We start from the raw sequence: 15,985 nt of genomic DNA on the forward strand, positions 1-15,985 counted from the left end.
CTCCGAGATCGATGCGAGCTGAAGACTAAGGCTACCCAAAACCGGATATTATCGATCACCGGTACAGCTCCGCTTCTTTAAGGCGGTCAGATCTAAAGTGGCCAGAGAAGAATATTGTTGGCTGAGCCAACTTTTGGACTGGCTTGATATCTGTTAAGAGCAACCTGCGTTTGTACTGAGAGTTCCTGCGCTGTGTCACACGGCTTGTTGTGTTACTTCGTTGTTTGCAGAATTTTCCTTGTTATAGTGGGCTTTGATACTTTGCATGTTGTTGTTTCTTACAGGCGTCAAATACTTTAGAGTGTTGCTAAGTATTCAAGTCTTTTGTTACCCTGGGGGTTTTCTTTCATTTTATAGCCACACAACCACCCCAGGTCTCCTTTGCTTGTTGACCTATCGGACATAGGGCCGAACCGGAAATGATGTAACATGTAGTTAGGCACTTACACACAGATCTATATAGTGGGAGACATCTGGTTTCTACTTTCAGGGGCCCACTCAAAGCCTAAAACCCCACCAGGCGCTAGGGTTGCCAATCCTCAGGTGGCGGCAGGGGATCCCCCAATTTGGAGGTCCTCCCCCCGCTTCAGGGTCATCAGAAAGCAGGGGAAGGGGAGAGAAATGTCTGCTGGGAACTCTATTGTTCCCTATGGAAACTGATTCCCATAGGAAATAATGAAGAATTGATCCATGGGTATCTGGGGCTCTGGGGGGGGGGGCCCTGTTTTTTGAGGTAGAGGTACCAAATTTTCATTATAGCACCCAGTGCCTCGTCCCCAAATACCCCCTAAATTTCAAAAAGATTGGACCAGGAGGTAAAATGCTATGAGCCCCCAAAGAAGGTGCCCCTGTCCTTCCTTATTCCCTATGGAAGGAAGGCATTTAAAAAGGTGTGCGGTCCCTTTAAATGTGATGGCCGGAACTCCTTTCGGAGTTCAATAATGCTTGTCACACCTTTGCTCCTGACTCCACCCCCAAAGTCTCCTAGTTCCATCCCCAAAGTCCCCAGATATTTCTTGAATTGAACTTGGCAACCCTACCAGGTGGGCCTTGTTGAAACTCCGCCCCTCCACCCCCCAAAAAAATCTACCAAGCAGCCTGCTGGAAGCAGTTTTCCTCCTGTGGGGACAGGCAGTAGCACCCTTAGAACAGACCCATGGTAACACTTTCCTCCGGGGGACTCTAGTGCTGCACCCCATCAATGCTCCCACATTCCCACATGGCCAGGGGACTCCCTCTTAGCAGAACCCTCCCCAAATCCCTCTCACTTGGTCTCTTCCAGCTCCTCCGTCCTCTGAATGGCATCGGTTTCGTATTTGGTTCTCCAGGTGGTGACTTCGGTGTTGAGCTTGGAGACCAGGCGCTGCAGTTCGGCTTTGCCCCCCTGCTCTTCTTCCAGCTGCTCCTTCATCAGGTCCAGATCGTGCTTGGTGTTCGCCAGGCTCACCACGGCTGCGCTTCGGGCCTAGAAACGCCAAGGGGTTCCCCTGCTCATTTAGAAATCTCAACGCACTCCCCCTTTGTACCGATACCGCCTCCTCTGGGCAGCTCCCGGCGCTAACCTTTAACAGCAGTGAGGTTTTATGAGTTAAAAAAAAAAATCACCCGGTGTAGTAAATGGAATCATAAGAACACAAGAGAAGTCATGTTGGATCAGGCCAATGGTCCATCCAGTCCAACACCCTGTGTCACACAGTGGCCAAAAAACCAGGTGCCATTAGGAGGTCCATCAGTGGGGCCAGGACACTAGAAGCCCTCCCAGTGTGCCCACCCCCCCCAAGCACCAAGAATACAGAGCATCACTGCCCCAGACAGAGAATCCCAACAATACCTTGTGGCTAATAGCCACTGATGGACCTCTGCTCCATATACTGATCCAATCCTCTCTTGAAGCTGTCTATGCTTGTAGCCGCCACCACTTCCCTTGGCAGTGAATTCCAAGTGTTAATCACCCTTTGGGTGAAGACAGACTTCCTTTTATCCGTTCTAACCCAACTGCTCAGCAATCTCATTGAATGTCCATGATTTCTCATATTGTCAGAAAGGGAGAAAAGTCCTTCTTTCTCTACCTTCTCTACCCCCATGCATAATCTTGTAAACCTCTATCATGTCACCCCGCAGTCGATGTTCCTCCAAGCTAAAGAGCCCCAAGCGTTTCAACCTTTCTTCATAGGGAAAGTGTTCCAACCCTTTAATCATTCCAGTTGCCCTTTTCTGCACTTTTCCCAATGCTCTAATATCTTTTTTCAGGTACAGTGACCAGAATTGCACACAGTATTCCAATGAGACCGCACCATCGATTTATACAGGGGCATCATGATACCGGCTGATTTGTTTTCAATTCCCTTCCTAATAATTCCCAGCATGGCATTAGTCTTTTTTTTTTTTGCAGTCGCACACAGTCTCGACAATAAAGATTCCAGAATAAAGAGAACCAAGAGGCTCTGTTGTACCCCCTAAGCGCCACCATTCCCCGCTACCTTTGACTCTTCGTCCAGTTGCCTCTTGAAGTCATCCACCTGAGAGGCGAGGGACGTCTTGACCCGGAGGACCTGGTTTAGTCGAGTGTTTGTTTCTTCGTGCTCCCGGCTCAGCTCGCTGTTCTCAGCTGCGGGGCACGAGAGGGAGAGAAATGAGGTCTGAGGAAGAAGGGCTACTGTGGGGGGTGGGATTTCTTACTCCCTTCTTGAGAGGAACAGAAAGGTCTGGGTCATTACAGTCTGGACCAGGGGTGGCCACCTAACTGCGGCTCGGGAGCCACACGTGGTTCTTTCACACATATCGTGTGGCTCTCAAAGATCCCACCACCCCCTCTGGCCAACTTGGAGAATGCATTTCAAGTTAAAGTTGCTTTCTTTCCACCTCCCTCCCCCTCCCCTCATCTATTTGCTTTCTTTCCACCATTCTTTCAATGTTTCCTTCTTTCCTGTCTTGTGGCTCTCAAACATCTGACATTCATTCTATGTGGCTCTTAAAAAGGTCAAGGTAGTCCCCTGCGCAAGCACCAGTCGTTTCTGACTCTGGGGTGACGTTGCATCACGACATTTTCACGGCACACTTTTTATGAGGTGGTTTGCCATTGCCTTCCCCAGTCATCTACGCTTCCCCCCGAGCAAGTTGGGTCCTCATTTTACCCACCTCAGAAGGATGGAAGGCTGAGTCAACCTTGAGCCAGCTACCTGAACCCAGCTTCCGCCGAGATCAAACAAGTCGTGAGCAGAGAGCTCGGACTGCAATACTGCAGCTTTACCACTCTGCACCATGGGGCTGCTGTTAGGTTAAGCAAGTTTCGGCATTGTTTGAGTCCAGTGGGTATAAACAAAGCTTAATTCTGGGTATAAATTTTCAGAAGCTTTCAAAACCTGGGTATAAGCTTCAGAATCTTCTGAAGAAGTGTGCCTACACGTGAAAACTTGTACCCAGAATACAACCTGGGCGGTCTTCAAGGTGCCCCTGGACTCAAACTTTGTTTTGCTGCTTCAGACCAACACGGCTGCCCACCTGAATCTATCTAAAGAAGTCAACATACGAAGCTGCCTTCTACTGAATCGGACCCTGAGTCCATCAGAGTCACTCTTGTCTACTCAGACTGGCAGCGGCTCTCCGGGGTCTCAAGCTGAGGGTTTTCATGCCTACTTGCCTGGACCGTTTCCGTTGGAAATGCCAGGGACTGAACCTGGGACCTTCTGCTTACCAAGCAGAGGCTCTACCACTGAGCCACCGTCCCTCCCCAAAAATGAACCGAAGAAGAAGACTGCAGATTTATACCCCGCCCTTGTCTCAGAGACTCAGAGTGCCTTACAATCTCCTATATCTTCTCCCCCCACAACAGACACCCTGTGAAGTGGGTGGGGCTGAGAGGGCTCTCCCAGCAGCTGCCCTTTCAAGGACAGAGGCTCAGAGCGGCCTACAATCTCCTTTCCCTTCCTCCCCCACAACAGACCCTCTGTGAGGTGGGTGGGGCTGGAGAGGGCTCTCACAGCAGCTGCCCTTTCAAGGACAACCTCTGCCAGAGCTCTGGCTGACCCAAGGCCATTCCAGCAGGTGCAAGTGGAGGAGTGGGGAATCAAACCCGGTTCTCCCACATAAGAGAGCTCTGGCTGACCCAAGGCCATTCCAGCAGGTGCAAGTGGAGGAGTGGGGAATCAAACCCGGTTCTCCCACATAAGAGAGCTCTGGCTGACCCAAGGCCATTCCAGCAGGTGCAAGTGGAGGAGTGGGGAATCAAACCCGGTTCTCCCACATAAGAGAGCTCTGGCTGTCCCAAGGCCATTCCAGCAGGTGCAAAGGGAGGAGTGGGGAATCAAACCCGGTTCTCCCAGATAAGAGTCCGCACACTTAACCACTACACCAAACTAGCATGCGCACAAAAGCTCACACCCAAAATTAAACTTTGTTGGCCTTAAACATGTCACTGGACTCCCAACTTTGTTCTGTTGCTTCAGACTAACACAGCTACCCACCTGAATCTATGTCTGGCTGATGAAAGACTTAGGGGAAAAGGGAACCAAAAAGACCCATGTTCTCAAGGGAGGGTTCCTTAAGTGCAAATGCCAGTCACGGCACACAAGCTTGCCTTAATCCACCAGCACCTTAGTGATGCCGAGGTTCAGCAGGAGCAGGGAATGCTTCTTAAGAACTGAATTCAGAAGGTGCTCCAGAAATCCTCCGCAACGCTCAAGGATTCCGTGCCAGATGTGCCGAGTTTCCAAGGCAAAGACGTCCTTGGGAAAAGAGTCCCACCAGGGGAGAGCGGCTTTGGAGCGAAGAAAGACGGAAAGGCACCCTACCTTGGAGCCGGGTCCGAACGGCGTTGATTTCGGCTTGGTTCTTCTCCATCTCGGACAGCCTGGCGTTGGCTTCGGCCAGGTTGTCTTCCAGTTTGCGGACGTGAGCCTCGGCATTCATCTGGGGGTGGAGGGAGCAGAGGTTGTTGTATGCAGGCTGACCTTATCTTTGGACGCACTGCCAAAGGGCTCGCTAAAGTAGGGGATGGGGAACAGTACAAACTAGCATGGAAGCTGAGAACCTGACCAGCCCTGAAATTCATTTTTTTTTGTCCTGTTGACTTAGAAGAACCGATTCTTCTTTCCCCTCAAGACTGGTCTGTTCTCTTACTTATGCTTATGTTTTTGTTCATCGAAGACCATTGCTCAGGTGAAAATGCAATAACGTCGTAGATCTTGTGGTTGTTTTGTTAGTTTTAAAAAAATGAAAATTATATTAAGAAAAATGATTTGGGCCCTGGAGTAATTGATCTCCTGTTCTGGGTAGAAGTGGATGGGCAGTGACGCACAGGGTTTATACTTTGGGTCACTTTAGTTAGTCTTTCTTCTTATCTCTGTGGTATATAGGCACGGGACCTTCTCGCAAGCAGATAAAATCACTCGATCAGCAGGAAAATGCGCCAAAGGCAACAAGCAGCTCATCTGTGGTTCTGCTACAACTTTATATGACCTCAATAGTTCATTCCCATGTCAGTAGCTGACCTTTATCCCTCACCAAAAAAGATTCTTTATCCCTCACTATATATATATGTTTGATATCCTGTTGACTTAGAACAGGGGTGGCCAAACTGTGGCTCAGGAGCCACATGTGGCTCTTTTATGTATATTGTGTGACTCTTGAAGCCCCCAATGCCCTGTCATCTGGCTTGCAGAAGGCATTTTTCTCTTTAAATCACTTCTCCAAGCCAAGCCAGCCGGCAGCTTGGGGAAAGCATTTAAAGTAATTTTCTTTCCACCTCTCCCTTCCCATCTATTTATTTCCTTCCTTCCTGTCTTGTGGCTCTCAAACATTTGATGATCATGCTACGTGGCTCTTATGGTAAGCAAGTTTGGCCACCCCCGACTTAGAAGAACTTATGTTCCTTTCCCCTCGTCGCACCTTGGATTTCTGGACCGTCTCCATGCTGGCGCTGAGGTCCTCGATCTCGGCCTTCATGACCTGCTTGTCCTTCTCCAGCTTGGACTTCACCCGCTGCAGGCTCTCCAGGTGCTCCGTCATCTCTGCCATGGTGTCCGTGTGCTTCTTGCGCAGGGTGGAAGCCGTGGCCTCGCTCTGCAAGGCGGCCTCCTCCAGCTCGCGGCGCAGCTTCAGCAGCTCGGCTTCCCGCTTGCGGTTCTGCTCGATCTGGGAAGGGAAAGGTCGGGAGGCGAATTACTTGGTTTGAACGCGCAAGCACCTGATTAAACTCGTGACTGAACGATTGGTTTCCATTTGTATCCCGCCCTCCCTGCGAACAGGCTCAGGGCGGCTAGCAGCAGAGTAACAGGATAAAATACAATAATCTATTGTACGGTATTAATATAAAAAAAAATAATAAAGACATTAAGCAATTATTAAAACCAAATGCATAAAATTGATTTCTTTGGTGCTATATCTGCTGATATGTAATGGATAAAATAAGTAAATAGACAGATGGATGGCATCCCATAGTTCTTCATGGTTTCTCATCGTTTCCAGCTTTGCTGATGGGCCTAGCTCAATGTCTCACAAAGTGCAATGATAGTAAAATAAATATACCCGGCTTCTAGGTGGTTGACAGCACTTTCCCCTTAGTTCTTAAAAGCATGTTGGAATAATGTTGTTTTACAGGCCTTACGGAACTGATGTTATTTGGGAGGTTGTTTCGTAATGTTGGTGCTGCCACCAAGGCCTTGGCTGCAACAAGAAGACGACGACTGCAGCTTTATACCCCACCCTTTTCTCTGAATCAGAGACTCAAAGCGGTTTGCAATCTCCTATATCTTCTCCCCCCACAACGGACACCCTGTGAGGTGGGTGGGGCTGAGAGAGCTCTGACAGAAACTGCCCTTTCAAGGACAACTCCTGCGATAGCTATGGCTGACCCAAGGCCATTCCAGCAGCTGCAAGTGGAAGAGTGGGGGAATCAAACTCGGGTCTCCCAGATAAGAGTCCGCGCCCTTAACCACTACACCAAACTGGCTCTCCACACCAAACTGGCTATCCAAATGCATTTCGGCCTTATGGGTTTTCTTCACTGGTTGATAATAGAAAGATACATATGCACCAGGAAAAAACTGCTGCTGTAATAAGCCAAAACAGTTTTTGATTGAATCTTGCACATTTAATATTGTGCAACCAAATGGTTGTCAATTGTATCTCATTTTGGCAGCTCATTCCCTCCCGGCAGGTACGTACGCATCGGCAAGCAATCTGACAAAAGCTGTTCAGCCTTTCCCTTCCTTGGATAACTGCTCACCTGAGAGGTCGTCGCCCCTCCAGCCTCTTCTAGGCGGTCGCTGAGTTCTTCCAGTTCCCGGGAGAGATCGCTGCGCTGTTTCTCAACCTGTGGAAAGCCAGGAAAAGCCAAACCTAAGCATGCTTCGTCCTGGCTTAATTTCCCCCCAATGGCATCTTCTTAAAACAGCATCAGAAATGCAGAAATACATTTCCAGGAATTCATTGACTCAAAACTGGCAATCCTAGGACAGGCCCTTTAAGGTTTGGGTCAGCTGGAAAACCAAATGGGCAACTCCTATCTTAAGCTTCGTGGAGAACGAAGATTGTTACGGGATAAGATCTGGGAAGATATTCCATGCCATGGTGTAGTCTTATGTTCAAAATCAAAACGTTACCCTTGGTGGACCCCAAACTAAGACTGTCTTTCCTTATTAGCCACATATGATAGCTTGTCGAATAAGTTAAGTTTCACATAGCAAAAAGATCGGGGTGGGATTCTAGCAGGAGCTCCTTTGCATATTAGGCTGCATCCCCAGATGTAGCCAATCCTCCAAGAGCTTACAAAAAAAGAGCCTTGTAAACTCTCGGAGGATTGGCTAAATCAGGGGTGTGTGGCCTAATACGCAAAGGAGCTCCTGCTAGAATCCCACCCCTGCACAAGATACAAATAGCCTTTTCTAGAACTGACCAATGTGCGGCTTAAAAAAAAGAAAAGAAAACCAACCAAATGGATCCCTTCCCTCTTCTGCCATTGCCTGCTCTGCAAAACCCGGGAGGAAATCCTAGCTACCTTGACAGGGACGCCTGCTTACCTTTGCTCGTATAGACCGTTCGGCTTCTAGTTCCTCCTCCAGCTCTTCAATCCGGGCCTGCCAGAAATACACAAGACGGAGAGAACTGACGCAATGCTTGACAATACTTAGGCGTGCAATAGCTTGTAGTTAGCTGACAAGTCAAGGGAAAGATCCAGCTCCACTATACCCAGCAATTACGAAGGGAACGCCAGAACCTCCCCCCCCCCGCCAAGAGGCAGGCTGGCCTTGTATTATTGTTACCTGTGGTTCAACGATTAAGAAGAAGAGATTGGATTTATACCCCGCCCTTTGCTACCCGAAGGAGTCTCAGAGCAGCTTACAAATCTCCCCTTCCCTTCCCCTCCCCACAACAGACACCTTGTGAGGTCAGTGGGGCTGAGGTAGCTGTCCCAGAACTGCTCTTGAGCAGATCCAGGCGGGCAGCTGTGTCATTCTAAAGCAACAGAGCAAAGCTGGAGTCCAGTAGCTACTGGACTCCAATTTTGTTCTGTCGCTTTTGAGCAGAACCGCTCGGAGAGAACGTGCGGCTGACCCAAGGTCGCATCAGCAGCTGCAAGTGGAGGAGTGGGGAATCAAAGCTGGTTCTCCCAGATAAGAGTCTGCACACTTCACCACGATACCAAACTAGCTCAAGCAAGTGCAATCCAGGGTATTATTATTATTAGTTTATTTATATTCCACCTATTCCCCCATGGGGGCTCAGAATGGCATCTACACCCATTTTCTTTTCCTTCCTACCTGATGCTCCTTCAGTTTCCTCTGCAGTGTGGAGTTCAGAGACTGCTCGTCCTCTACTTTGGAGTTGATGGAGTTAATCTCCAAGTCTCTCCTGCAAGAAAAGACATCCCACATTTATCCGGGCGATCCTGCCGTACAGACAGCGAGCCGACACAACTTGGAACGTTGCTGTAAGAAAATCTGAACACCACAAACTGTAACTGAACCAAAGAGGCCTCTTTTTCAGGGGACGCTGAATCAGGGTTTTTTCCAGAATTCATCATCCTAATCCGTATATTCAGAGATCATAAAAACAGTCACAGTTATGCGTGGGGTGAAGGATCAACAAAACTGCCCATGGAATCAACCCTTGGCACAAGAAGATATTGCATTTATATCCCACTCTATACCCTGAATCTCAGAGTGGTCACAATCTCCTCTATCTCCTTCCCACACAACAGACACCCCTGTGAGGTGGGTGGGGCTGAGAGAGCTCACACATAAGCTGCCCTTTCAAGGACAACTCCTGCGATAACTATGGCTGACCCAAGGCCATGTACAAGTACAAGAATGACCTGATGTTCCTGGAGGTCATTAATTCAGAGGCTCACCATTAAGCGAGAAGCAACTTGACAACACTCAATGCACACACACGGTCCCCATCTGAGCTTTCTCACTTGCGTTCCTGACCACTTTCCTTCACAACAGCGGGGGTTTCGGAGCAGCCTTACTTTTTCACCACCTCTTCCAGGTCCAGCTTTGCTCTTTCCATCTCGTTGAGGTTCTCAATGGTCATCTTCAGGTCGCCCTCTGCCTTCCGGCGGGCCTTCTCCACCTCGGCGCGGATCTTCTTCTCTTGCTCCCAGTTGTCCTCCAGCTGTTCAGAAAAACCGAGAGAAACAAGGATCAGGAACCCAGTCTTGACCATGTGGTACCCTGGGGCAGATGTGAGATGCGTCAAGTTGTTCTCTGAGTTATTCTTGTATTATTGTCCTTACTTACTATGTTCCACTTCCTTATATATGTAACCACATAACCTCCACCACGTATTCGTGTGTTTAGCTATTAGTTTAATTGCACTTGGCACTAACTGCCAGATGTTTTTACAGCTTGTTTTATATTCTTGAATGTTTGTGTTAACATTAATGGACTATGATGAAGAAGAAGATATTGGATTTATATCCCGCCCTCCACTCCGAAGAGTCTCAGAGCGACTCACAATCTCCTTTCCCTTCCTCCCCCACAACAGACAACCTGTGAGGTAGATGAAGATATTGGATTTATATCCCGCCCTCCACTCCAAAGAGTCTCAGAGCGGCTCACAATCTCCTTTCCCTTCCTCCCCCACAACAGGCACCCTGTGAGGTAGATGAAGATATTGGATTTATATCCCGCCCTCCACTCCGAAGAGTCTCAGAGCGGCTCACAATCTCCTTTCCCTTCCTCCCCCACAACAGACACCCTGTGAGGTAGATGAAGATATTGGATTTATATCCCGCCCTCCACTCCGAAGAGTCTCAGAGCGGCTCACAATCTCGTTTCCCTTCCTCCCCCCCAACAGACACCCTGTGAGGTAGATGAAGATATTGGATTTATATCCCGCCCTCCACTCCGAAGAGTCTCAGAGCGACTCACAATCTCCTTTCCCTTCCTCCCCCCCAACAGACACCCTGTGAGGTAGATGAAGATATTGGATTTATATCCCGCCCTCCACTCCGAAGAGTCTCAGAGCGGCTCACAATCTCGTTTCCCTTCCTCCCCCACAACAGACACCCTGTGAGGTAGATGAAGATATTGGATTTATATCCCGCCCTCCACTCCGAAGAGTCTCAGAGCAGCTCACAATCTCCTTTACCTTCCTCCCCCACAACAGACACCCTGTGAGGTAGATGAAGATATTGGATTTATATCCCGCCCTCCACTCCGAAGAGTCTCAGAGCGGCTCACAATCTCCTTTCCCTTCCTCCCCCCCAACAGACACCCTGTGAGGTGGGTGGGGCTGAGAGGGCTCTCACAGCAGCTGCCCTTTCGAGGACAACCTCTGCCAGAGCTATGGCTGACCCAAGGCCATGCTAGCAGGTGCAAGTGGAGGAGTGGGGAATCAAACCTGGTTCTCCCAGATAAGAGTCCGCACACAAATGATGCAGAACAAAGTAGGAGTCAAGTTCACCTTTAAGACCAACAAAGTTCAGAATGTAAGCTTTCACGTGCTCCAAGCACACTTCATCCGACGAAGAATCAGGTACGGTGGGCAGAACTACATATAGCTGGCAGGCAGTTGTTCAGAATGCAAAATGGTACAAATTTAAGATCCAATGACAGAATAGTCAAATTAACAAATTGAGCAAACCTTTGATCTGGGTGTCATTCTCACATTTTGACATATTGCTGTTTATTGCTTTCTCATACTCATGCCACCCAGATCAAAGATTTGCTCAGTTTGTTAATTTGACTATTCTGTCATTGGATCTTAAATTTGTACCATTTTGTATTCTAAACAACTGCCTACCAGCTATATGTAGCTCCGCTCACTGTACCTGATTCCTCATCTGATGAAGAGTGCTTGGAGCACCCGAAAGCTTACGTTCTGAATAAAACTTTGTTGGTCTTAAAGGTGAAACTTGACTCCTACTTTGTTCTACTGCTTCAGACCAACACGGCTGCCCACTTGGATCAGGACTATGATGCACAAGCCTGCTCAAAAGCAAAAGTGACCGCCGGACTTCTGATCTTGTCTCCAAGGAGACGGAGGCAAGCTGAGCTCAAGCTGCATCTGCGACCTCGGCTGAAGGGAAACTTTGGAGCCTGAGAACTAAATTCCAATGGTTCCAGCAAGAACAGATCAAGCGGGAAATGATGTGACCGTTAATTCGTATCTATGCAAATGGTTAAGTTTCGTTTTCTTGTTGTTCTGGCAAGACTTTGGTCTCGTCGACGTGTGCAAGCCTGCACTAAGAACTTCACTTTGTTGATTCACTCCGGATAAACTTTTTCTGCCAATGCGTGAGATGTCTACCTGAGTGACACCTGAGCAAAACCTTACAGCAAGCAAGAGGGAAATGAGTGAGCGGATGAGGGATGGGCAGATGACTCGGTAGCAGGAGGAGGAGAATGCAAGCTGAGGGGCAGGGAGGACAGGGGACAGGGGGAAGCAGAAGAGGGGAAGGAAGGGACCCCCGAGCACTCTCTCCCCAAGGCCCCCTGAAACCTGGAACCGGTCCTGGAGTGGGCTGCATGTCAGGGGAACCCAGACCCTGCTCGTTAATAAACCCTTGCGCCTCTAAAATCCACAGCCAACCGTGGCGGACCGGTCGATGCTGACCTCGTGAATCTGAGTGCTCAGTTTGCTGTTGGTTTTGGTGAGGTGGTTCACTTTGTCCTCCTCGGCCTGAAGGTCATCAAGAGTTTTCTGGAAAAGAGAGGCACGGGTAAGAAGGGAAGCTCATTGCAGCCAGAGGAAACCGAAGGATCTAATTAATCCCTCCCCCCCCACACAATCTTTCACAAGTGGTGAGAAGGAAATGGACATCAGCTCTCCTGAAGTTCGATTTCCTCTCTGAAATCTTTCCTGGGGTTAAAGCAGCTTATAAGTTATAGAACTTCCTACTTTAAAATTTGGTTTAATAGAGCGGGGTGGCCAACGGTAGCTCTCCAGATGTTTTTTGCCTACAACTCCCATCAGCCCCAGCCAACATGGCCAATGGTTGGGGCCGATGGGAGTTGTAGGCAAAAAACATCTGGAGAGCTACCGTTGGCCACCCCTGTAATAGAGGGTGTTCCAAGATGAATCGAACCTGCTATGGCAGGGGTCCCCAACCCCCAGTTTGTGGACTGGTACCAGTCTGTGGTCTGTTAGCAACTGAGCTGTGAGTTGTATAATTATTTCATTATATATTACATTTATATATTATATATTAATCCAATATCATCATCATCTTCTTCTTCAATGTAGTAATAATAATGATAAGAAGAAAAAGACAACAACATTGGATTTATATCCTGCCCTCCACTCCGAATTTCAGAGTCTCAGAGCGACTCACAATCTCCTTTTCCTTCCTCCCCCACAACAGACACCCTGTGAGGTGGGTGGGGCTGAGAGAGCTCTCCCAGAAGCTGCCCTTTCAATGACAACTCTTGCGAGAGCTACGGCTGACGCAAGGCCATTCCAGCAACTGCAAGTGGAGGAGTGGGGGAATCAAACCTGGTTCTCCCAGATAAGAGTCTGCACGCTTAACCACTAGATCAAACAAATAGAAATAAAGTGCACAATGGTATCATCCTGAAACCCTTTAATCATTCTAGTTGCCCTTTTCTGCACTTTTTCCAATGCTATAATATCCTTTTTGAGATGCGGTGACCAGAATTGCACACAGTACTCCAAATGAGACCACACCATCGATTTATACAGGGGCATTATGATACTGGCTGATTTGTTTTCAATTCCCTTCCTAATAATACCCAGCATGGCGTTGGCCTTTTTGATTGCAATCGCACACTGTCTCGACATTTTCAGTGAGTTATCCGCCACGGCCCCAAGATCTCTCTCTTGGTCAGTCTCTGCCAGCTCACAAAAAATTGTTATGGGTGGAATCTGGCCTAACATTGCTTCTAGCAGCTTGCAGCACAGAGACCAAACGAAAAAACCCGAGCTGCTCTTTCTTGCCCTGAATGAAAAAAACAAATGAAACTGCCTTCTGTTGAATCAGATTCTTGGTCCATCCAGGTGAGTATTCTCTCCTGGCAGCAGCTCTCCAGGGTTTCGGGCTGAGGTCTTTCCCATCACCTGCCGTCTGTCCTTTTAATCGAGAGATCCCAGGTACTGAACCTTGGACCTTGCAGTGCACGACCACCGATGGATGGACCACACAAATGCACATGAAGCTGCCTGCTGAGTCAGGCCCCTTCATCTATCGAGATCAGTCTTGTCTACTCAGACTGGCAACAAATCGCAGGAGCAAGCCGTGCCATGGGACACGATGCAGACGGAAGCAAAAAGCTCGCGGCGCAATACCGCAGATGGTGTAAATTGTATTGGGGAAAGTACAATAAAACACTTGTGAAAAAGTTCTCGTCACACAATCCTTCCATACTGTACGCAGACAGTTGATTTCAACGCTGACTCGAAACCGACGGACCTCAATCAAAGTCCACATAGGAGCTGTTAAAAGTAACCAAGAGCCAGGCTCTGTCTTCTGTTGCTCACGAGGATTCAAAAAGACGCCAGCATTTTCTGCCTGCCTCGGAGTGAGTCGGTGATTGCATCGCTGGTCCCGACTGCAAACAAATGCCTGACGAAGCTTTGAGAAACGGCTTTGATTGCCAGTCTGCTTCTTTTCCGTTGGGACTTCTGGACCAAGTTCTTTTTAAATCAGTTTCGAGTCGGCATTGAAATCAACTGTCTGAGTACAGTACAGAATGATTGTGTGACAAGAACTTTTTCATAAGTGTTTGATCGTACATTCTTCAATACAATTTATACCGTTTGCAGTATTGTGCCGTGAGCTTTCTGCTTCTGTATAGTACTCAAGACTGGCAGCAGCTCTCCAGGGTCTCAGGCGGAGGTCTTTCCCATCACCTGCTATCTGATTCTTTCAACTGGAGACACCGAGGATTGAACCTGGGACCTTCTGTGTGCCAAGCAGAGGCTCTACCGCCAAGCCACGGCCCCACTTCATGGCTCTCCAGGGTCTCAGGCAGAGGTCTTTCCCATCACCTCCTGCCTGGTCCTTTCAACTGGAGATGCCGGGGATTGAAGCTGGGACCTTCTGCGTGCCAAGCGGAGGCTCTATCACTGAGCCATGGCCCCACTTCATGGCTCTCCAGGGTCTCAGGCAGAGGTCTTTCCCTTCACCTCCTGCTTGGTCCTTTCAACTGGAGATGCCGGGGATTGAAGCTGGGACCTTCTGCGTGCCAAGCGGAGGCTCTATCACTGAGCCATGGCCCCACTTCATGGCTCTCCAGGGTCTCAGGCAGAGGTCTTTCCCTTCACCTCCTGCTTGGTCCTTTCAACTGGAGATGCCGGGGATTGAACTTGGGACCTTCTGCATGCCAAGCGGACGCTCTACCACTGAGCCATGGCCCCACTTCATGGCTCTCCAGGGTCTCAGGCAGAGGTCTTTCCCTTCACCTCCTGCTTGGTCCTTTCAACTGGAGATGCCGGGGATTGAACCTGGGACCTTCTGCATGCCTAGCAGGCACTCTACCACCGAGCCATGGCCCTGCTCCTACCTGGTGAAGCTCCTCCAGAGCCCGCTTCTCCTTCTGGAGCTTGGCGAGGCTGTCATCCCGGGCCGAAAGGTCGGTCGTCAGGGCCCGCACTCTGTGATCCAGTGCCTGGAAAAAGAAGAAGAGGGCTTCACGTAGTCAAAACCAGGCCATCCCGGACAAGTTAACCCAAGCCGTTTTCCCACAATGTCGAACGCTGAAACCGGTCTGCGGCATTACGCAGCGTCTCGAGGGCCGATTCACATGAAACGAAGTCCTCCGGGTCGCTACAAGGGCTTTGCCTCAAATGGGCAGGGAGGGGGATTCCATGCCTCCCTGGTGTGCATGTGCCAATTCTGATCGTGACTCTGGTGCACGGTGAGAAGCAGCTTCGGCCTCCTCACGCTAGCCCATGCAAACAAGGCATGGAGGAACTGCGATTTAGAATCATAGAACAGAATTAGAGAGTTGGAAGGTACCTCCAGGGTCATCTCATCCAACCCCCTGCACAACTCGGGAACTTCACAAACACCTCCCCCTCCACACACCCAGTGACCAGCGTTCCCTCTAAGCTGAGTTAGGGTGAGCTAGCTCACAGATTTTTAGCCTCCAGCTCACACCTTTTTGTCTTAGTTCAGGAAGGAGGATCCCAGAGCACAATCATTTATGAAGTGGCTCCCCACTTTCATGCCAGTCGCTCACAAAGTAGAATTTTTCCTCACAAGACTCTGCAACTTAGAGGGAACATTGCCAGTGAGCCCTGCAGACTCCATGCCCAGAAGACAGCAAAAAGCTTCAGGATCCCTGGCCAAACCGGCCTAGAGAAAACCTGCTGCCTGACCTCCATTTTCCTGACTTACATTTCCCCAGAATTGCCCTGGTGGGAAACTTGGAAGTAAAACTGACGAGAAACCTGCGACGGGAGACACAAAACCAATCACTCCTTATGAAAAATAAAGTCTCCCGTCGTTATTAAACTCTTGTTAAACTAACACTTTATTTTTCGTAAGACTTCATCGGTTTTGTGTTTTCAGTCCCAGCTT

General features: G+C 49.1%; 2 protein-coding genes across 2 annotated transcripts in view; one reads left to right on the top strand and one right to left on the bottom strand.

Annotated features, from left to right (window-relative positions):
• The window catches only part of PDAP1 (PDGFA associated protein 1), a 465,345-nt gene that overhangs the window by 112,859 nt on the left and 336,501 nt on the right, over positions 1 to 15,985 (top strand). The gene's annotated exons all lie outside the window — the stretch shown is intronic.
• LOC132588395 (myosin-16) overlaps positions 1 to 15,985 on the bottom strand; it is a 67,165-nt gene that overhangs the window by 15,417 nt on the left and 35,763 nt on the right. Inside the window, exons 23-32 of the mRNA XM_060260771.1 lie at positions 14,967 to 15,071; positions 12,061 to 12,147; positions 9,470 to 9,615; positions 8,760 to 8,850; positions 8,019 to 8,075; positions 7,226 to 7,312; positions 5,887 to 6,132; positions 4,791 to 4,908; positions 2,481 to 2,608; positions 1,269 to 1,465 (exon numbers count right to left, since the gene is read on the bottom strand). Of these exons, the coding sequence (XP_060116754.1) occupies positions 1,269 to 1,465; positions 2,481 to 2,608; positions 4,791 to 4,908; positions 5,887 to 6,132; positions 7,226 to 7,312; positions 8,019 to 8,075; positions 8,760 to 8,850; positions 9,470 to 9,615; positions 12,061 to 12,147; positions 14,967 to 15,071 (1,262 nt within the window). The remainder of the gene's footprint in view (positions 1 to 1,268; positions 1,466 to 2,480; positions 2,609 to 4,790; positions 4,909 to 5,886; positions 6,133 to 7,225; positions 7,313 to 8,018; positions 8,076 to 8,759; positions 8,851 to 9,469; positions 9,616 to 12,060; positions 12,148 to 14,966; positions 15,072 to 15,985) is intronic.

The sequence above is a fragment of the Heteronotia binoei genome, chromosome 20 (genome assembly GCF_032191835.1).
Source record: "Heteronotia binoei isolate CCM8104 ecotype False Entrance Well chromosome 20, APGP_CSIRO_Hbin_v1, whole genome shotgun sequence".
Taxonomy (NCBI): domain Eukaryota; kingdom Metazoa; phylum Chordata; class Lepidosauria; order Squamata; family Gekkonidae; genus Heteronotia; species Heteronotia binoei.